The sequence below is a fragment of the Tachypleus tridentatus genome, chromosome 2 (assembly GCF_004210375.1).
Source record: "Tachypleus tridentatus isolate NWPU-2018 chromosome 2, ASM421037v1, whole genome shotgun sequence".
Lineage (NCBI taxonomy): Eukaryota > Metazoa > Arthropoda > Merostomata > Xiphosura > Limulidae > Tachypleus > Tachypleus tridentatus.
The window spans coordinates 115,738,961-115,763,257 of NC_134826.1; the positions used below are offsets into that span (position 1 = coordinate 115,738,961).

The 24,297-nt window shown below is 33.3% G+C and overlaps 1 protein-coding gene across 2 annotated transcripts in view; it reads left to right on the forward strand.

The window, feature by feature from the left end:
• The window catches only part of LOC143244892 (tyrosine-protein phosphatase 69D-like), a 295,265-nt gene that overhangs the window by 199,544 nt on the left and 71,424 nt on the right, over window positions 1-24,297 (forward strand). For both annotated transcript variants that reach the window (XM_076490367.1, XM_076490368.1), the window contains exons 4-9: window positions 6,739-7,032; window positions 16,125-16,357; window positions 18,678-18,747; window positions 20,381-20,502; window positions 22,007-22,226; window positions 22,865-22,973. In XM_076490367.1, the coding sequence (XP_076346482.1) occupies window positions 6,739-7,032; window positions 16,125-16,357; window positions 18,678-18,747; window positions 20,381-20,502; window positions 22,007-22,226; window positions 22,865-22,973 (1,048 nt within the window). The remainder of the gene's footprint in view (window positions 1-6,738; window positions 7,033-16,124; window positions 16,358-18,677; window positions 18,748-20,380; window positions 20,503-22,006; window positions 22,227-22,864; window positions 22,974-24,297) is intronic.

Here is a 24,297-nt window from a genome sequence, read left to right on the forward strand (position 1 = left end):
TTCCATGTTACAGATATATTGTGCTCTTATTCGATCGAAACTCGACTATGGATCACTGGTTTATGGCTCTGCCAGGACCTCGGCCTTAAAGATGCTGGACCCCATTCATCATCAAGGACTTCGGCTCTGAATTGCAGCTTTCCACACTTCCCCAGTTCAGAGCTTATATATAGAATCTCACGAACCTTCTTTTGCACCTCTGCCATATGTAACTCCCTTTACTATATTCTTTGCAACTTCGTTCCTTACCCAAGCATCCCACCTGGTTTGTGTTTTCCTTCCCCGGTGGAGCCATACTTTTTCAGAACAGACGATCTGCTATTGCTCCTTTTGGCCTTCATATCCAGGTTCAGTTGGAAAAATTGGATCTGTCCTTGGATAACATTGCTCTATCCACTGGTCAGCCCATTCCACCATGGATTCTTACAGTCCCCAACTATGACCTATCTTTAAGTCATCTGAGAAAAGTAGACACTCCTGATTGGAAATACTGTCTGCTATATGCTGAACATCTTTTGAACCATCTTTCCCTTCCTATTTATACAGATCGTTCAAAATCAGGTGACTGTGTGGGCTCTGCCATGGTTTGTTGTGGTTCGTTGGTTGCGCGAAGATTCCCCTCTACAGCTTCTGTGTTCACTGCTGTACTGTACACCATTTCTCTTGCCTTGGATCACATAGAAGCTAAGCAATACTCAAATTGCACTATTTATACTGACTCGCTTAGTTCTCTACAAGCTCTGGAATCACGTTACTTCTCTCCGTGTTATCGCCGATATTCAATATCGACTGGCTCATTTCTCTTTAACATATACTTCTATCCAATTTTCTGGATTCCGGGCCACATTTGTATTTGTGGGAATGAGCTTGCCGTCATCGCAGCTAAATCTGTCTGCTCTGGCACTATCACTGCTGTGGCTGTTCCATACATGGTCTATGGTCCTGTATTTAAGGCTCGGATCCGTGCCAGGTGGCAGTTGACTTGGAGTGAGCAACGTTACAACAAGATTTTCCAAATAAAACCCTATATTGGACTTTGGCCGTCTTGCTTCCATGAGGATCGGAAAGAGAAAGGTGTTCTAAGTAGACTATGCATTGGTCAGAGATTTGTAACTCATCATTTTCTTTTATCTGGAACTGATGCACCAATGTGTAGTTTATGTAACACCTAGATCACAATAAGCCATATTTTACTTTCTTGTCGTTTCAACGAAGGCACCTTTCTTGTCGTCGTTACGACTCTCGTAATCCGAGGGTCGCGGGTTCGCGCCCGCGTCGCGCACCATTTTAAATATATTTTGTCCCAAGGTTTATATGTAACGTTAGACAGTGTTATTGGTGATGGTGACTTTGTCCACCTTGGAAATGTGTTTCGTTTTTTAAAGGCCATTAATATTTTTAATGCTATTTAAGTTTTTTAATTTATACATTAGACCTTTTTAATATGATTCCCTTTTAAAAAGCAAAATCCCTATAGTTCGATTTGAAATTTAAAAATGGTCATAACGTCAAATAATGCGAAACCAGGACTGGAAAGGCCAACTTCAGGTGTGTAACGCTGTAGTTTGAACTACTCGTTAGTCATCCTGGCGAGTTATTATTAAATTTTTGCTAGAAATCTATTAAAACTTTTATTGTTTTACTTTCTGAAAATAGCCATAACGTCAAATAACTTGGAACCAGGACTGGAAATGCCAACTTCAGGTGACTGACAGTCGTTTTTGAACTTACCTGTTCGTCTTCCTGGCGAGTTAAGATAATTATAGTTATGCTACAGAAAGTCCTTTACAATTATATTATTGTAGTTTTTCTCTTTTCGCTGTAGACTAGATGTAAACATTGGTTTTAATGCTATTTATGTTTTTCTTTAACCTTTGTTGTGTTTTACCTTAATTTCCTTTTATGAATCTTACTAAATTTACTTTAATTTTAACTTTTTACCGGATGTTTGACGCAGATAGCCAAGTTGCTTTGTGCCATAAATCACCAAACCAACTAACCAACCAACCATGTTGTTTTGTTTGAAATTCTATTCTAATAAGTCTAAGAATATCTGTAGCATTTGAAAGTCGAATCAATTTATTGTCAATGCTATTAACTAATTATGAAAAGGAATACAAAATTACAAACTTTACTTAACACAAAGTGAATGATAGCGCTAAACCTTTCGTACTTTTTTAACTGGGCATTTGATAGTACTCCTAAAATAAATAATTTGCTTACTGTAATGTATTGAAAGTATTTCAGTCAGTTATTCTTGCGGTTTAGTTTCCAGTTTTATTTTGTAAACTGTTTTTTTACGCTGACTGTGATAAGTTTGAGAGCTTATATCACTAAAACTCGAAATGTATTCCTCGGAATGGGCGCACCACAGATAGCCCAGTGTGTAGATATACTTTTAACAACAAACAAATAAACTTCTAAATTGGACCCCGCATTGCCACGTGGTTAGGGCGCACAACTCGCTATCTGAAGGTCGCGGGTTCGAATCCTCGTCACACCAAACATGTTCACCCTTTCAGTCGTGGGGCGTTATAATGGTACGGTCAATCCCACTATTCAATGGTAAAAGAGTAGCCCAAGAGTTGGCAATAGGTGGTGATGACTAGCTGCCTTCCCTAAAGCCTTAGACTGCTAAATTAAAGACGGTGAGCGCAGCTAATCCTCGTGTAGCTTCGTGCGAAATTAAAAAACAAACAAATTGGTAAAATGATGTTATTTCTAAGTTGTTGTTTTGTGGGTAAAAACAACTTCATGTATAGTGAAATGAAATTTTGCATAAAAAAAGCAAGATCTCAGAGATACATGTTTTCTGTTTGAACCTCAATTGTCATCAGTTTTTAAAGCTTTAATTGGCTAATTTTTGTTTCATTATGTAAGAAGTTAAGCTGATAAAACAGTTTTAAATCATTTAATTTTTTTCCATAATTTACACAGTACATTCATTTTCTGATCCTCACACTAACTTATCAAATCCATCTACTAATCTATTTGGAACAGAATACGTTGTATACAAATATAAAATTTCCTTACGTAATATTCAGAACTATATAAGCAACGGTAATGTCAGCAGTGCTATCGAATGTTAACACATTTGTGCTAAAACAATCTTATTATAATCTTATTTCTCTAAGACAGCAGTAAGTTTTCGGATTTACAACGCTAAAATCAGTGGTTCAGTTCTCCTCGGTTGACACCGCAGATCGCCCTATGTGGCTTTTCTAGAAGAAAAACGCACACAAACACTTTTATACATCTGAATATAATTAGTGAATTTTGGTGTATTTTTCGATATTTATATTTTATATTGGCATTACAATTTAAACTGTTTATTATTTAAATTCAAAATATTTTCTTATTCAAATTTAGTTTTATTATGACGGTGATGACTAAGTCCTCCAAGATTCGCAATTGAAACTCGTCATCAACTCGTAGAAAGAAAAAGCAGAAAACTCATAAAACTGAGAACGGCCCTCCTTACAATTCCCAACAACGCCATTGAAGTTGGATATTTCTAGCATCATTGTGTTCACTGATACATTTCTACAACTTCATGATATGGATTCAATATATTCTGAAGTACCTCTCAGCCACATAAATTTATATATCTTTATAGAGATACTTAATTTATTCGATATGTTCTTGAAGCTTAAAACCTATTTTATTTAGTCTTATTTGAGTTTTATTAGCATATGTCTATTGTATATGAAGAAGAAACTATTCAGTAATAATTTAATTTTTTTTTCTCGAACATAAAATATCACATCCAAATAAGATAGCTAAAATCATTACTGAGAATACAATTAACAAATAATCAACATATTAAGAAACCAAATAAACACAGCCACAAAACTGTAGATAAAATTAATGATGAAATCAACCAAATAAAACCACACTTGATTAACATCAACAAATTTCCTTCTAAAACCATTTAAAAAATTATACACATATACTTAGGCCAACAACATAATCAACAACAAACTATAAAATTTTATACTGCTGCATACCATACCTTCCCAATATTAGCGACGAAATAACCGACATTTGGGAAAAACTTACAACAAATCGTAACATTCCAGAAAACACTGATTTTATTCCAAAACCAGGTCCAAGACAAAAATCCATACTACTTAAATACAACACTGACAAACACCACACCAACATTATTTATAAAACACAATGTGATAACTGCCATGACTTCTATATTGGAGAAACAAGTAGAAAAATGGAAAACAGATTCAAAGAACACAAAAGTCACCTTCAAATATTTTCGAACACTGCAAGTCAAATAAACATAACATAACCATAGAAAACACTCATAGTAGGGAAACAAATGCAAACAAACGCAAAATCAAAGAAGCCCTACTCATACAATAACTAAAACCAAAATTAAACCACTATTAAAGGAACACCTTTATACCTATACTAATTAATAACCTAACATCTAACGGCAAGATCCCCTACAATCTCAAACCCATTTACACTCTTCTCTCTAAGGCCCACACCCAGCAACAGTCAGTTGCAAACTCTCTTTGGTAACCTGAAAATGACCTAAGAATGTCGAAACGTTGTTCTGTACTTTATTTTAATTAAAGTTTTAATACCCATACCAGCCGTCTTTGGAATACAAGCTTTTCTTTTACTTTTTCTTGGGTGTTAAAGGAATTAATCTTTCAAAATGTAAATACAGTTCACTAAAACCAAATCTATATCGTAATTTAATCACTAGCCCTTTATAGATAATTAAAACTTGAATTTTTGTTTTTTAAATTAATTTATGTTTTTTAAATTAATTTATGTTTGACTACAATTTGGATTCCTGGGCAATATACTAAGAATTTGCATTTTCTGGAACTATAAAATTACTATCCACATTCCGTCTGAGATCTTACGTTATTTTCTATATATAATGCACTTTAACAAAATTATTTCTCAAAAAAGATTAAATTATACCAGCTAGGTCAGACTGTGGATTATACATCAAATCTTCTCCAGCTTATTGTTCATAAAACGAATTTTAAACGCAAATTCCTCATACATCATATGGTTTCTTTACCACATTACACTAAATTTATATAAAGATCAGTTGTTTTACCTAGAAGTATATTAATAACAAAACTTAATATATAATTACTAATATGGTCTCCGTTACTACCAAAATATTCGTAAAAGTATTCATTCACTACGAAATACTTCCACAAATCTGGACAAAAACTTAGCTAAAACATAGTTATAGGATCATGCATAGGACACTATGGGACCCCTTAGTATAATTCTACTGAATCAAACACCATATAGATGTCATCGTTTAAGCATCCTATCTTTATTACTTTGGTTAACTGTAGATGTAATTTACCTACTACAGTAGCTGTTGGATCCACATTAATTTTCACAAATTTATATTATCCAACATAGTGTCTACCTTTTATTATGGTCGGTTTTTTTCCGAAACACAAATACGTGTACTTTATCCCCTTTGTTAATATTAATTGTATATGTACCCATTTAATGCAAGGGGAAGCAATGAAGCCTCCGGAGTGGCAGATCCAAACGCCGTTCCCATATGTCACTTCCTGGAGGCCCTGAGGTTTGGTGACATTCGGTCCAGCGGTGCTAGGTATAAGCGGACGCACAATGAATAATGTATTACTTCTTTGTGCTTTATACGATACTTTGATAATTTGAAAGATTATAAATTAGACATGTTGAATATTCACCGCTCGTTTCATTTGCTCCTTAGTTTTCAAGATGATATATTTGGTTCTGGTTTCAAATAAAGCCTCTACCATTATAACTGACTAGTTTAATTAATACCTCTCAGTCTATACAATCAAAACGGGTTTGAAGTTATCTAAATAATCTTGGTTGTGCTAATATGATTGTTGTTATTCCATGATTAATCTGATGTACACTTGTTTGTATTTTGGGCATTTTAATGCCTGTATCACAAGAGGAATATTTAATTTAATGATTTTCCTCTTTTTTTCTATTCATTAATGTTTCGGTCATGACAAGTTTCAACTTCGAATGTTGCCACAAATATCAGAAAAAGCTATTTTTCAAACATCATCAAATTATGTTAATTTTATAAAAAACTCGGAACGTTCTTGCTAAAACAATAATTTTAAGCAACTTTTTAGAGAACTTGAAAATCAAAAATTGCTATTTTGTACGACATATATACATACAAACTACCAATTTTGTTTTATTTCGAAATTATTGCTGAAATGTAATGTATATTCTAATCTAATTTTTCTATGATCTTTCTCTGCCTTCAGTTTTAAATTACTTTAAAAAATTGAAATATAACATGGGAGATTCGTTGTTTTTCCTATTCATTTGTAACTTTTGATGTTTATACGGAATTTCATACGAAAACGTTATTTCTGAAAGTTAAATATATATAATACATTTGTAAATGAACGTTGTTTAAAAGCTGGCACACAATCACAAAATAAAAGTTTTATAAAAACAAATAGAATGCTGTGTGTATTAAGGCGATAATTAGAGGAAGTGGTCAATCCTAATTTGGATTTTTCGAAGTACCTAAAGTCTTGTTACGGCGTACCTGTCTTGTCATCGGAACATAGCAACGCAGTCTTTCACATCACTTGCTACGGGCGCCATTTGTCACGTGCCTTCTTTGATATTGAGTACGCATATTTGAGGAGAAGAAAGTAGACCAGACCAAATTTGACTTGGCATGATGCCAATCTGATTTCTCTTCTCTTTTTCAAGAGCCACCTAAAGTGAGCCTAGATACTTTGGAGGCAAAGGATCCTCGGACAGCATTCCTGAGGTGGCAAGTTCGTTACCGTGGAAACCTTCCAGTCAAACGCTTTCACCTGCAAGTGCGGAACTTCAGTACCGGAGCAGATTGGCTTGACGTGGACAACAATATTGAAGCCAACCTTAGCGTCTACACAATTCGTTATCTGTCGCCAGCCATGACTTATAGCTTTCAGCTAGCAGCCGTCAACGACGCAGGATACAGCGACTGGGAAAACCTCAACATTACCATGCCAGCTGATGGTGAGTTACGTAGTAGAGAGTTTTAGCTTACTGTCATAATAATTAATAAGTCTATTTGATGATTATATGCCTTCAATAATTTTACGTTACAAAGAAATTAGTAAATGTCATGTGAAGCACCTTAAAAAGATAATTTTTTATTATCGAAGATAAAGTAAATACAACTACAAAGAGCATGGGGAAATGATAAATGTTCGTACATAGTAATTATAAAGCTTATTTTTAAGTGATATTTAGAACAAAATATATTCGTTGACCATCGAAGTTTCAAATATTTCAAGTATCATATATAGGTAAGGCTAGTTTACATATATATATATATATAGGTGTACTTTTATATTTATTAGCAAAGATGTTTCCCGTTTAAACTTTTTTCACAGCAATTTTGTGTTTAAAATGAAATATAACTTTTTTAACAATTAAATATACCTAGATATTTTTTTAAATAAACTACTATTTAGTCACGAAGCTTTCAGTACGTTATAACATAACTGTATAGAGTTTAATATATGCATTTGAATTAAATATGAAACATTATTTTTTGACACATTTGCGAGTACGTTACTATAACCCAAAAGCAAATGAGATCAGGAACTGGCGAATAATAAATACTTGGAGCAACAGTAGACACAAACAGCGAGAGATGCAAAAGATGTCGAGTGAAAATGGCACTGATTATAGCGCAAACTGGTAACAAGAATTGTTTAGTAAAAAGTATTAATAATTAATTTTCTTTGCATTTTTACTAATGCCAGTTTTTTACCTGTGCTATTGTCGTCAGTACTATGGTTAACTATAATATTCATCCGTGGATTCTAGACTTGCAAACCAGAAAGTTAGGGTAACTTCACATTCTTTAGCTTCAGTCCGTGGGACCGGAAACAGTGAAGCGGGGTTACCAAAAAATACTTGCGTCATGTGAAGTTACAGGCAATGGATAGTTATTCTACTTATATTTATCGTTTGTCCCACAAAATAGGTAAATACGTTTAATATTTATTTAATCAACAAAGAATATGTTTGTTTTTTTTCTTTTCTCTTCAGCTAACACGAACTTTTAAAAACAAGGAAATAGAGGTATAACGTTTCTCTTATCCACGCAGAATTATTATGTTTGTTTATAATCGTTAACCTGTATTGCACACTATATTACGTATAATTTATCTCGGATAAGCTTCCGATTTCAAGTAGCCTGATTGAATTTAGTAGTTAATTGAATGTCAATATGTATAAAATTTATATTTGCCAACAGGATTGATACACACAATTTTCTTTCTTAATACAAATATATTTTAATATACAAACAATATGCAATTAATAGTAACAGTTACTGCAGATAGTTATAAAAATAATAATTATACACAAAAGTTTTACAACTTAGAAACAATGCTGAGTCTTCTTTCTGGTCTGGTACTGAATATTTTATGGATGGTTCATGATGAGCAAATTAATTCTATGTTGATACACAGCCACACTTCACTTGAGAAAAAGCTAGCTGGTTCTATTCTTGGCTGGCCTCATGCTCTTTACAAGCTAACTTTTCGCCCAGGAAGAGAACTATTTTATTAACATATTAAGAAATATTAACATCCGAATTTAACTTTTTGAAGTTGAACGAAATGTAATGTTCGAAATCTATAAACGTTCCTGTTCAAATCTCTTTCATTTATCGATTAGTAAGTGTTTGTCGCAATTGTAGCTTCTGAAGTATATAGTATATTAACGTTAGCAAACCAACAATATTAAACTGTCTTTTGACGCATCGATTTATAAACTTTTAGGGTGAGGTACAGTTGGCAGCAATATTCGAAGATACGCTAGTGCTTTCGTAAAACATATATTGTTGATTCTTACATTCGAGAATCTTCTACAGAATTAGAGAGCAGGCGGGACTTTCGCAATACACATTTAACAATATGTTAAACTCAGACAAACGGATATTAAAATTAATATATAATAATAAATCCGTTCCCTGTACTTAACACAATATAAATGACCCGTGTGATGAAACAGTATATTTATTTCGCGAAAGCTTGCAAGTCTGAGTTATATAACACGGAATTGATTAAAACACATAACCTACAAGCACATTAAAATTAGAATAGAAAAATTAGTTTTCATTACCTGACAGAGAAGAAAGACATCATTAACATGGGTTTATTAACATTCAGTGTGATTCGTTTTACTGTTTATTTTCATTATATTTTATACATTAATGTATCCTATAATGTTACAGACTATCATTAATGTGTAATGTTTTAAAAGTTTGCTGCTGTTGCTTTTTTTTACTTCGTTTGAATCGAGCTTCGATAATTATGCAGTAGTATAAGCTTTTTCTCCAACGTTTTAAAATGATTACCCATTAAATAATACAAAACAAAGAAGAGAATTAAAACGTCGAGTTGTTATCTTTTATTTATTGTTTTGTGTTAATTAGATTACTGATAGCTGTCGAATATTGCCGAAACATATTCAGTTGATAAATGTATATATTTTTAATTCGTTTCATGTTTTCTTGTTCTCTAATAATTTTTAACCTGGGGTAGGTTTTGTGTAAATATACAGATTTACCATTATCATGCTTGTTGTAAATGACTTATCAAATTGGAATAGCTGAAAAATACTTGCAAGATCACTTTTACTTTTTGTTATAGTTTAATGTTGATGTTAAACGTGCATAACACCCGGATCTAAACGCGATTACTACGAGTTGTGACTGCTTCTGTGTCAGAATTAATTTTAGAGCTGACCTTTTGCAACCAAATATGAAGATTCGCAATCACTCTGAAATTTCCAGCAGAAGAGATATGTAGGACTGCATTAATATTACTGCTAAAGAGGCTGTCAGATAGCACAAAAAAAGTACATAAAAAAGAGAAATAATGATTTTCTACATCTTTGACAAAAAAGTAACTTAATCATCGTTTCATTACATTTCCCTATCTTTTACATAACATCAGAATGCTCTTAAAGGTTAAAAAATCATAATAGTTTTTAAGAAAGTAAATAATAATATGCCAAAACGTAAACTGTATTTTATAAGTATTATCTCAAAGGAGTAAGCTCCCCAGTGGCACAGCGGTATGTTTGCGGACTTAGAACGCTAGCAAATGGGTTTTGTTTCACTTTGTGAGCAGAGCACAGATAATCCACTGTGTACCTTTATGCTTAACTTTAACCACACCAAAGGAGTTCATAAATAAAAATTTCATAATCGTCATTTTAGAGTAATGTAGGAGAATTTGTAATCTGAAAAGAGTGTCTGACCCCATTAGCCCTTTTTCTTCTGTTCTATCGATCAATGTGTTTGACGTAAGCTCAATCTATATTGATTCTGAATTTGACAGTATTATGTATTATAAGCCACATATTTGTAACTGCTACGTGGTGTCTTATTTCTGTCTTACTGGCAACACTTCCTTTGTAAGATGTGTGCTTCTCGGAGATAAGTTCCTTCATTTTTGTTGTATGGCAAGTGGGCCTTTTGGAAACAATTAAATTAAGTAAATATCAAGCTAAGTGTAATTTTTATGTTTTTCTAACAATCTTTTTTAACGTTCGTTTTAAGGAATATATCATTCGTAAAGTACTGTTGGTATAAAATATTTCGAAATTTCGTTATCTAGCATCAAAACTATATTTCCTCTAACACTAATATGTTTATTCGAAAGATAACTGATATGAAAAACCATTCTCGTATGAATTTACAGATAATTTTTATATTATAACAGATAGAGTTGTGCTTTATGACTGAAGTAAAAATGTATCATCAAACATAAGAAATAATAAAAGCCAGCGGTTTTTCTTCATCCATAACGTTAGGTGCTATAGATTAATAGAAATGCCGTTTGAATCACCATGTCTTTAAAAAAATAAATTTATGTGAAAAATGTTTCATGTGATCCCAAACGCAACTTGATTAAAAACCCCATTTAACAGTAGTAGAACCGTAACAATGGACAATACTAACTATGAAAAGAAATTGCTCTAGGTGAAAAAAACAAACTTCTCTGCGTGTTTGTAAAGAGTACTTTGTAAGATAGAGATATGTTCAGTTAAATTCTTACAGCAAAATATATGATGATATTTTTATCCTTAATTAGTTTGGTACATAAACAAAATTCGAATTAGTTTCCAAAAAACAGTGGACACTTGCCATAATAACTATTTTACACTATTACTAGCTCAGACAGAAATATAATGGCATTCTGTAAATCACTTTCATAAACATTTTCCAGTGAATGATTTATAAAACAAGGAGTACTTTTCTTTACGGCCTTCCTACTTCCTGTCCATTGAACCTTACTACACGCCCTAGTTTTTATTGCAACATGATATATTTATAAGCAGAAGTTCCCAGGTTTCCTTTGGATCAATTGCAAGAATCGAATATTTGAGTAATTTTCTTTGTTGTAAATACGCTTTTTAATGGATTATACATCACGTACAAGACATCAACTAAATATAACTCATCGAAGCAAAGCAAATAGTTTTAAAAACGTTAGTGAACTAGGGTGAGTCGGGTGTGGCTTAGTGAATAACATATCTGAAGGTTCGAACTGCGATATGCTGTCGAGCTTGCTCGAACTTTTGGGCTATGGAGAGTCTTATAAGTACAGCATTCAGTATTGCTGTTTTGTTTATTTTACTGAAGCCACTGATTTCGAATTAATAGTGATTGACTTATTAATTTATTTTACAGGTTAACTAAATTTGATTTGTCAGCAATATGATTTGGTTTTGAATTTCGCGCAAAGCTACAGGAAGGCTATCTGCGCTAGCTGTCCCTAGTTTAGCAGTGTAAGACTAGAGAGAAGGCAGATAATCATCACCACCCACTCTTAGGCTACTCTTTTACCAACGAATAGTGGGATTGACCGTCACATTATAACGCCCCCATGGATTACGAGTCGAGCGCCTTAACCACCTGGCCATGCCGAGGTTATTGGCAATGTGATTAAGGCTGTTATGATTTATCATGTTATGTACATTACCTATCACTATTTCAAATAGCTGGAAATTTTAATATTAACTTAGAAATTAACTGAATATCAATACATATCAAATTTATTATATTTGCCAACAGAATTGATGCACACAATTTTCTTTCTTAACACAAATATATTTTAATATACAAAAAAACAGTACAAATTATAATAACGGTTATTACAAATAATTATTTATATACAAAAATTTTACAAATTTGCAAACAATATTCATTCTTCGATCTGGTCTACAACTAAATATTTATATCAGCGGTCCAGGTCTACAAGGAGCAAATTACTTTTATGTCGAAACACAGATACACTTTACTTGACGGGAATGCTAGCTACCTCTATTCTTCACACAGAAGTTTTTCACCAACGACAATATTTAATGTCCCCGTAGAAAGACTAACACGCCTGAAGTTGAACGGCTCGTAATATCAAAATCTATAAACATTTCTGGTAAAATATATGTAGTTTTCTGATTAATAAGCGTTTGTCACAGTTATAGCTTTTGAGGCTCAGAGTATACCGACTGTAGAGTCTCCTTGTCTTGCGATAGCTAGCTTATATACTCATTAGACGAGATTCTCGAAAGTTCAGAACTAGTTGATACGCTAGTATTTTCGTAAAACATAAATTGTTGATTCTTACACTTGAGAATCTTCTGCAAATTTAGAGAACAGGCGATACTTGCGCAATATACATCTAACAATGTAAGTTGCATGCATTAAACTAAAACAAACGTAGATATTAGGATACATGTATAACAGTAAATCCGTTACAAGTCGTGCATTGGTTTGTTAATTTGCCCAGTTTTTGTTTAGTGAGTAGACCTTAAAGAATATTATAGCATTTTCTAACTGTTAATGACGCTGTCATCAAATTAGGACAATGAAGAGTTTCAACAAATCTAGAAAGAGAAAAGAAATTAATGTTTGGCTTTATTTTTCTATGATCTTTGTAACAGAAAATTAATTATATGGATTGCAAGTAAATTCCAGCTATATATAATCTACTAGAAAAAAAAAAAGATTATTGTTAAATTCTAATCAAACCCTTGTAATAAATATAACCAATTTAATTAATATATCGTTCTTACTTTTAATGACATGCGTTTGTTAAAAGAGTAAAAACAGTTTGGTCCAATATTACCCTTCCTAATTTAAAATTTAACAATTAAATAACTAAGGAAATACAACCATGCAGATTTCAACATCTTGAGACCAACTCAAACAATTTTATATTAACATGTTATTCTCACTCCAGTGAGTAGCTTTACCTGTAAAATGGTAACTGTGCGAGTACAAAAAAAGAAGTATAGGGGTATGTTATAGACTACTGTGCATCGCACATCTATAACAAACATCATGGAGCTAAAGACCAGGATAACGATCGCAATTGCCATTGCAGAGAACGTGAACTAAAGCTGAATATTGGTTAGATGTACCGAGAGCCATTTAGGACAAGTGAACATACAAGTTTTCTGATATATCAGTAAATACTGTTAGTGTTGGAATACGAGAGGCTGAAAACTGCACAGTTGTATTTCCTTGGTTAATTATTAAATTTTAAAATAGGAATGATAATTTTGGGCCACTCTCTACAGTTGATTTGTCTGCTGCAGTGTTTATTTTAAGCAATGGTTTTATTTATACAACAGAAATGCCCATTATTATACTACATTAATTTATGACCTCTGCATTTAAACAGGGCCGGAAATAAACTAGAGATTAATCGTGCCTGGCTGCTATTCAGAAGGTTCGTGTCGTGATGACATTGAACACACTCCGCACAATCCGATGTGGGTTCATTATAGGAGTGACAGTCAATCCCGTTAATGGGTTTAAAGCCAAATACTTTCGTTGTGACGACTGGTGAAGTTGACCAACTTTCTGCCCCCTGATCAATAGTTCGAAATTAGAGACAGCAAAACCTAAGTTCTGGGGAACTCCTGTATGGCCATTTAACTCATGTTTTGCATAAGGTGTCATTTGGGTTGAAAATAATACTATTTTATGCACGTGTAAGGAAAAATGAAAAATGCAGATTTGCTCTATTCATTAATACAATACTTCTAATAATGCCTCCATAATGTAGCTTTATTATAAATTAATTATGATATAACTATAAAATTTTCCAGAGTTATGGTTACGTATCATCAATTTATACTGGTGGAAAAAAAAGAATAAAAGTTGTGTACCAAAATATATGCTTTCTCGTATTATTGCATTCGAAAGTATTTTTATACAATTACTATGAAGCGCAACAACATTTTATTATGGTTTGGCATGGCCAAGTAATTACGGTGCTCGATTCCCAAGCTGCTGGTTCCGGGTTTGAACCACTACCATCATCCGTGCTTGCCCTTTCAATCATGGGAGCGTTATAATGTAACGATCAATCCCACTATTTGTTGGTTAAAGAGTAGCCCAAGAGTTGGCGTTGGATGGTGATGACTAGCATTTTTCACTACTAAGGTCGAGGTGGCTAGTGCAAATAGCCCACGTGTAGTTGTGCGCGAAATTTAAAAAAAAAAGCAAACAAACCCTTCAGTGGCTCGGCGGAATTTCTGCAATTTTACAACGGTAGAAACTGTATTGAACAGAGTACAGATAGACCAGTGTGTAGCTCTGTCCTTAACTTCAAACAAACGAAACAAACCTTTTATTAGGCACATACGTTGGTAAGTAAAAACAGTGCTAATTTGGCTAGCATAAACGTAACAACTTTGCAAAGTTAATTGGCCCAGCATGGCCGAGTGCGTTAAGGCATGCGCTCGTAATCTGAGGGTCGCGGGTTCGCATCCGATTCGCGCTAAACATGCTCGCCCTCCCAGCCGTGGGGGTGTTATAATGTGACGGTCAATCCCACTTTTCATTGGTAAAAGAGTAGCCCAAGAGTTGGCGGTAGGTGGTGATGACCAGCTGCCTTCCCTCTAGTCTTACACTGCTAACTTAGGGACGCCTAGCACAGATAGCCCTCGAGTAGCTTTGTGCAAAAATTTAAAACAAAAAAACAAACAAACAAAGCAAAGTTAATCTGGCTTGGAGTATTCAAAAATACGATGTGTTGAAAAATGTCTCGCTTATTATTTATTTTATTATCTGTTTTCGTCGAAATATTCATTAAGAAGTAATCATGTTCACTGTTAATCCTTCGTTTTATAATAGAAATATTAATTTTAGATTTAAAAAAGATTATGTCGCAAGTTACACAGTTTACTCAAGATGTTTATTTCATCATCGGGTCTCACTCTAGCGACAATTACTTAACGAAAATTCCTATATGAACGTTGTACGACAACATTTACTGAGGTGGTGCTAATACCAAAGGAAAAATAAAAATAAACGACAGACAACTTCAGGTGTAGCAATAGTTCTCTCTACTTGCTTAACAACCATTTTGTCCTGTTATTAACTAGTTATTATATGAATTTTCTTGCGCATTAAATTAATTTATTTCATTCTGCATATTCCTAACCTAGTTATTAAATCAGCGTAGTTCCTAATTAATTACTAGAAAGTTGGAAAAAATAATAATTATGAATTATTCAGATAAATTCGAAATAAGTTAAATACAAATTGTTCAACAACGAACTTTCGTTGAGTATTTTTTTAATTCAACATCAAGATATAGTTAAAGGTTAACTAGCTAACACATATAAAAATTAAGGTTTATGATTATATTTCGTGGCGCACTTCTGCACAACATGCGAGACATCTCACTCGTGTTATTATTCTAGTTACACATACGATTAACAGCTAAAATATAACTTAGGTATTTTAACTGGGTTAAACGATTTGCATATTATTTTGAGTAAACAAACATTCATTTTAAAATCATTATTAGACTTACTCTAATGTAATGTTACACAAATTACCCATCAATATCCGTTTTAATTGTGGCTTCTTTAGCGAAATGACGTAAATGGCTAATCTAATATACCATTACAAAAATTACGTGATGTTTCTCTTGTTTTATAAGCACTTATATGGTTTTAAATTTTATTTATCATGTTATACTTGTTAAAAATATACTTTTAAACATGTAGGTTTATATAAACTTTCTTCAAGAGGCTTGTTTATGTACGTTTAAATCTTTCAGTTCCACCAAAAGTCTCGTGGATTCACGTTCTAGCATCGACCAACGAGACACTTTTGCTGGGCTGGAGAAGACCTATCCACAATAATGGAGCAAACATCACTCACTATATAGTTCAGTTGCATCATAACGGTGAAGTTATTGCTAATGAAACAATGAAAGTCATGCCAAATCCACGAAACAATTATATGTACATATTTATGAACCTAGAGCCCGGAGAGAAATATGTGTTTCAGGTAAAGGAAAGCTCTTTGTTTTTGGTTTTCTCCTCACGATTACCCTTCCATAAATTATTAAGATCTTTAAATAAACAGCACTGACATTTCACTAAATAACTTGCTCATTGCTGATGCTTTATAAAATATAAAATAAAAATATTTCAGGCAAGATAACAATAATTAAAGTCATGCTCATGTCTTAGTTTTTGCATATTTTAAGTTTTAACTATAGAACAGCAAGGAATGATTGCTTGTTTTGTTTGGCATATAGGTGTCCGTAAAGGACGATATGTAAATTGATTATATTATAATAAAACGAATTTGAAGCCTTCCCAGTTGTTACAGTTTCTTGTCACCATGCCTGATCATGCTCTATCTGACGGCTTATTAATGCTTTGATAATGCCCCCTTTATTTTTGTTGTTGTTCTGGAAGATGAAAGGTCTTTTTTCTTTTTGTTTGCTCTCAAAGAAAACCGTTGAATTAATAACTGTTAATCCGTGATGAGGAGAAAACCCACTTGTTACATTTTATACATTAAAACATTAGGATTAACGTAGTTAGAAAATAAAAGACGCACTGAATATACACTTTCATTTTATATTCTGTGTACCTTTTATTTTCTAACTACATTAATCCTAATGTATAAAATGCATAACTTTAACAATATACAAATACATAAAAAGTAGTAATTGTGAGGCTAAATGAACGGAAGATATGATATAAGAAACGCTTTTCTTTGCAAAGTAGTCTGATATTTGTAATAAACAAATAAACCAGGTTGAAGATTATTTATATGTTGAATTTTGCGCAGATTTACTACAATTATACCTGTGCTAGTCTTCACTAATTTAGAAGTGATAAACGAGAGGACTGAGCCAGTCAACACCATCCACCATCAACGAAAAATGGGATTGACCATCATGTTATAATGCCTCCACAATTGAAAGGGCAGGCATTAGAGATTAACAACAAGCACAAAATATTTTTATAAACAGTTTAGAATGCAGAAGGTCTAACATAGACCTTAAGAAGAGCTAACATAGTCATTTTATATACATATAATTACAACGTTTGCTTCTATTGGTACAACAGCGAATCTGATGGCTTACATTGCTAAAAAATTGGTTTTCTAAACCCGCAGTGAGCAGAGCATAGATTATCCATTGTGTAGCTTTGTTCTGAACAACAAACAAAACCTACGGAAACTAAAAAGTATATATAGATATTAGTGACATTTAACAGAGACCTAGTGTGTCAGAGTTAACTTCCAGATTTACAACGCTGACGTGCGGGGTTCGATTCCTTGCAGTGGACACAGCGCATAAAGCTCCTATGTGTAGCTTTGCACTAAAACAATAACAACTTTAAAGAAAAAAAATTACAAAAAAATGTTGTAATCGAGAAAAATTATAACTAAGTATCTGCTGAGCTATATAATCAGAATTCAGGTGGTCAAATTAAAAAGCACATCGTACGTTTTAAGTCATAAGGCGGAACTGAAAATATTTAGATAGTTACTAATTTTTAGATATAACCATTTTTTGTTGTTGTTTGTAAGTTTTTAAGTTCAAAGCTACACAATGAACTGCCTGTGCTCTGTTCACTACGGCTACTGAAACCAAATTTCTAGCGTTTTAAGTCGACAGCCATTCCTCTGTTTCACTGGAGGATCCTCTTAGTCAAACATAAAGGGAACTACAGGTTACCATTTCAAAATATAATTAGGTAGGCCTTGTCTCCTAAAAAGAAAGAAAGTAAATACCAAGTTGCATACATGTTCATCTTTCAAGAACATTGACAAATCAAAGCTTCAAACATGCATTGAATTATTTTTCCATGTAATGTGCGAATCAGCTGGTTTATATGTCACTTTTTTCTGGGCTCTCATTTTTCCATTCATATTTAAGAGTGAAAACTTCTTATGTCATACTACTACGTATTTTGGACGTTTCAACGTGATAGTATATAAGCAGAGCACTTTACAGTTAACGAATCAGTAGATGAAGTACATATGAAGAATCGTCAGTGTTATATATTCTTAAGTATATGACTATTTGTAAGTTATTCTTTTGTTGTTGTTTTTTAAGTAGAGCAACGTATAATACGATCCAGTATGTCAGTTTTTAACAATTTTCTCTCATGTGGAAAACACCGTAGTTGCTGTAGATATATATAAAATAATCCCTAGTTTTGTGTTGTTAGCCTAAATATTTACGAATTTATTCAACCGTTTTATTCTACGTTTATTGATACTTAACTTTTACTAGTTGATCACATTGTATATTGTAACGCAAAATAAAATCTGAATATGTATGATGTTGCCATTTTATTTACAGGTGAAGGCATGTAGTATTATTGGCTGTGGAAATTGGTCTGAACCAATGCAAGCGGGAACATCAGACGGAAGTAAGTTATTTTTTATTATTAAGTATATAAAAATGTAAACTTTGTAATTAGTCCTTGATAATCAATCCTTCTTTTCTTCTCTCCAAAATTGTGAGCAACAAAACTTTCACTTACGAGAGAGGGAAGAAAAGGGAAACGTTTCAGGAAAAAATATCTTATTAATCATCACTGTGTGACAGCTCCTGACAGAGCCATAAATTTGTGGTTTTAGCTCGCTGTTTTTCTGGTGACCTTTCCCTGTCCAAATGTCTCCTATCTCAGTTCTGCCCAGAACGAACAGGATTTATTATTCTTCCTTTGTTAACTTAAAACGACAGTAATTACTTTATACTATAAAGTAACACGCTAAAGAAAAGAAGTAAATATATTTTTCTAACCCATTTTTCCAAACTGGTTCACCGAACCACACTTTAAGTGAAATTAGGTAAAATGACGTAAAAATAAATGTTCTTGATAAACAGTAAAATTTTCTTTGCTTTCTGGTGATAAGTACGTTGACATATTGCTTTTAAACAAATTTTACTTTAATGATTTTGTTAAAGGAAACTCAAAACAGAACAGCCTTGAACACCTTTACTTCTTCATTGGGAGTATCCTTACAAGTCCTTTCACAGTGCTAGAAATTAATCTCTGCATAATAACTGTATTTCATTAGAATGTTCTTCTTAAAGATTAATATGAATTTTAAGAATTTCGTGATCTGACTTAGTACACGTAATAACATTGTGCATATCTCCTGAACATGAAAAGTCATACTATGATTCTGGTTTATGGTTTCTTCACGACACAGTGCTCTGCATGCATGTGGAACTTGAAGCCAATACTGTTCCATCAATCATCTTAAAAACTTGTTAAAGCGTGATAGAGAAGAAAATTACCTCCTTACATGCGTCTTGAATGGTTATATAACATGATAAAAATATATTTATTGGCTATATATTGAATATAAAAAACTTTCCTCAAAGATTCAATATTAATCTTACAATTAAGAAATTAAATACCATTTCTCAATGTATTATCAATTTTTGTATTTCGAAAATTTGTTCTTGGAAAATATACTTTATAAACTATAAAGTAAGAATTGTTCAATCATCTGATTACGTATAACATAATTACAAAATAAAAAAAATGTCGAACATTCTCCTCTATCCCTATGATTAAGTTAACAAGTGAGGTATGTTTGATTCTAATTTATTAAGTAAAATTTTTGAACAAATAAACGATAACAATAAAATATTTACTAAACTTGATAGATTAAAAATAAACCTGGTAATTCCTCAACTGTTGTTTATTTATTTACCCTTAATAAAACTCGTAACTTTTCTGAATTTTACACTCAAGAATTTAAAAATGTATAAATATATGTAAATAAAATAACTAAAAAAGGTGTTTAAATTTCTGTACGTTCTGTTATTTGTAAAGAAATGAATACACTAAATATTACAGATTTCCTTTATTTTGATCTTATTTGTTTTGTTTATTCTTTATCAATGTCTATATTGCATAACTTGTTAACAGTGTACGTTTTTAAAATCCTGGAACAGTTTAAAACTAAAAAAAGGTTTGATATGTTCTGCAAAATATTTTAAAATTATGATTGTTCTTAACTTTATACCCTTCGTTTGTTTTTTAGTAGCCGACCCGCCAGAACAAGTAGAAATAAAATGTTTGTACGACGCTCAGAAAGACCTCGCTTACGTCATTGTTACTTGGGAGCCACCAGCGAACCCGCAAGGGACTATTCAGTTTTATAATGTATGTTTGTAATTTTTAACGTTGTTGTATTTCACTGAAAAATATTTTCTATCAACAGAATGAAATTGACACACGAAGTACACACTGAGATAATCATGTAACACATCCATAAAATTCGACCAACTCTCAAATTAGTGAAATATTTCTTTGCAAGCGTTCGAGATGTGCAGTGGCCTATAGAACCACAGCTGTCACTGAAAAAAAAAAAATTGAGACACTAAATATACTCTTCAAAAAAAGAAACGCAAAAGGCAAAATATGAGACAAATTGTTAATAAGTTTATTCCGGGTAGTTCTGTATGACATGTGTGAAACTTTGCACATTCACTGCTGAACATCCAAAGTCTGCAAAGGCGAAGTCCACGCTCAGTAGTTGAAGTTTAACGTCACTCAACGTCAATAACGAGTATGCCCCCCCGTGAGCGTCAATAACTGCTTGGCATCTCCTGCCCATGGAAGCGATGAGATGACGAATCACATCCTGTGGAATGGCTGTCCACTCAGCCTGCAAAGCTGCTGCAAGCTGAGGTAGAGTCTGCGGTTGAGGTTGTCGCTATCGCAGACGTCGGTCCAACTCGTCCCAAAGATGTTCGATGGGGTTTAAATCTGGTGATCTGGAGGGCCAGGGAAGAACATTGATGTTGTGGTGTCTCAAGAAGACAGTGATGAGTCGGGCTGTGTGAGGACGGGTGTTGTCATGTTGAAAAACATCGTTGACGTTCACTATAATGGGTTGCACATGGGGCCTAAGAATCCTGGTATGGTTGAGGCAGTAGACGTCACCGTGGTTGTCCTATCCCGAAGGTGACGTAACCGGATGTAGCGATCTTGTGCGGGCGTGGTCACACGAGGTCTGCCAGATCGTGGACGGTCACGAGTTGATCCATGTTGTTGGTGACGATTTCATAGCCTTGTGATGGCGCTTGGGTGGACATTCACAGCTCTGGCAACATCTGATCGAGATTTGCCTGCTTCTAAGCGACCAATGGCGTTGTTGCGTTGTGCTTCAGTCAGTCTTGGCGTAACTGTATTGCGTGTCGGTGGCTTAACACTGAGCTATGGAAACCGAGAACCCGTCACTTTTATAGGGGATTTTGCACATGTTGCACTTGCAGAACATGCAGATCTCTAAAACAAATTTATTGGACACGAATGCGTTTTGGTGAAAAATCCGTTGTTTTCCTCCGTTTTCATTTTGGTCTGACAATCAGTGCCTTAACACGTGTAACATCACATACTCTGAGCTTGTAACGTTATTACATATATTACTTTTTAAAATAAAAAAAATATCCCTTTTGTGTTTCTTTTTTTGAAGAGTATATTTGCTGACATGTATTGGTTGTTTCTGTACTAAACTTTTTGCGTTTCTCTATAGAGAAATCTAGTTCAATTAGATAGGACAAGAAGGCAAATACTGCTAAACAAAATAAAATAAAATGAAGAGATTATTGCTTCCCAAACATCCCTATGGCCCTAATATTACAATGTTGATTCTCGCTAATAGATCACACTTGAAGCTTCAGCTCGCTACCGAACCAGCAGCGGAGAAAATGTAGTAGACAGGTTTGCAGAAGCACGTGAAGTTAAAGCAGATATATCAGAGTTTAAAAGTATTGTCAAGCACAATACGAATTATACCGTCCGGATATGCACAAAAAATCGATCTGGTTGTGGACCTTTGAGTATGCTGACAACAAAAACAACGTGTTTGTCAGCACCTAGTGGTAAGCTAAAAAATCATTTGATTCTTAAAACATTTCAATGGAAATTAGGCTACGTAATTTTTAGCTACAAGTACATATACTCTTATTCTCTATTTTAATTTTCAATTAAAAGTGATTCATTATTTGTTTCTGTTCTATCTTATTGCTCAGAATATACTTTTGTCATAAACTTTTAACTATCCATCTGCCCGGCGAAAACAAATGCTTATCGTAATGTACGAATGAATGCATTTTTTTTTCTACGTTGAAAATTTATCAAGCGATTTAACACAATATAGAAAATGACTAAAAGTGTACCCTAGAGGAGCTAACTGGAAAAAAAAATCTATGATTTATACTAGATGTAGTTCTGCAGGTTCCCCGAAAGTGTTCTGTTTCAAAAATAAATAAAACTAAAAATTAACAGTAATAAATATTTTTTTCAAGCTCATGTGCCATGCTGTGTTATATTCTACAGATTGCATAATTCTTCTCTTGATTCGTAGCATGTTCACGTTTTATTGAGGTGATGAAGAGTTAAATTGCAACGTTGAACGAAAAATAACTTCAGTATACTATTTTTGTTTGTTTTCCTAATGATAACCGTATTCACTGTATGTTTGTTTCGTTACAATATATTCATTTTTATTTTCTTTCAGCGCCAACATCAATGCCAAAGTTCAAACTTCAGCGGATGAAAGGGAAACATAAAACCAGACAGTTAAAGCTGAAACTTCATCGCATATCTGAAAGAAATGGATTTATTAGGTCAGAAATCTATGTATTGATGTACTATATTTTTATACTGCCATTCGTCATAATCAAGGAATTGGGGTAATTTCGTAGATTTGAAGATGCATTTTGTCTGTAGTGAAACTTCAAGGTTCCTTGAAATATCACATTTATGTTTTTTATACGATAAATAACAAGGGAAAAACTTCACAGTTCCCACTGTCTCAAGCTACCATTCATCTTTATCATGAGTTTACCTTCGAAACAAAACCATCATTCTTCTTAAGACAGCTTCTCTTGTATGTACTCCACATACTTGTCACCAAAAGAAACTGATAAGAAAACTAAAAATAAAAACATATTATAGATGGTATTCGAAATATAATAATGATATTCAAGCCACAATCATTAAACTTGTAAAATTCGCTGAGCTTTAGCAAAGAATAATGTTTTTGAAGTAAGCAAGTACATGTTGTAAGATGTTTAAGAATTAAATATAACTAAGGCCGGATTAAGGTTTTAGTGAGACCAGGTGATACGTGATAATAATAATAACTCACTCTTACCTCTGTTCCACTAGTTTTACAAACCTTTTTGTTTGTTTGTTTGTTTGTTTGTTTTTTTTAATTTCGCGCAAAGCTACACGCAAAGCCGTCCGTAATTTAGCAGTGTAAGACTAGAGGGAAGGCAGCTAGTCATCACCACCCACCGCCAACTCTTGAGCTACTTTTTCACCAACGAATAGTGGGATTGATTGTAACATTATAACGTTCCCACGGCTGAAAGGGCGAGCATGTTTGGCGCGAGGGAAATTCAAACTCTTGACACTCAGATTACGAGTCTTCAAATCATTAAAATATACATTAGACCAGTAATAGACTATGCAGCTCGTGCATGGATTACTGTAAGTGAAAAACAAATACAAACCAAACTCCAAACATTACAGAATACACTAATTACATCAGCATACAGGGTACCTAAAACCACTTCCACATTGGCGACAAAATGAGTTGTTATGCGAACTAGACAGATATTGCATATATGATGAAGAGAGATCTAAACACCTCTCCCCGTTAAATGTGTACATCAGATCTTTAAGATAAAATCAAATTTAAAATAATAATAATAAAATAGTGTTAAAATAAAACGGCTCACCTACGTTCTAGACTTATTAAAAATAAATAAATAAATAAAAATGAAAGATGAATATAAATGGACATTGCCCTGAAAAGGACCAGATTTAAGGTTATGCTATTACTTTGTATTTATTCTAAATGTATTAATTAGGCCATTCCAACTAAGTAATGGAAGGAGGAAGAGGTCTAGTGTACCTGACCCTCCTGGATATACAAGTATATAT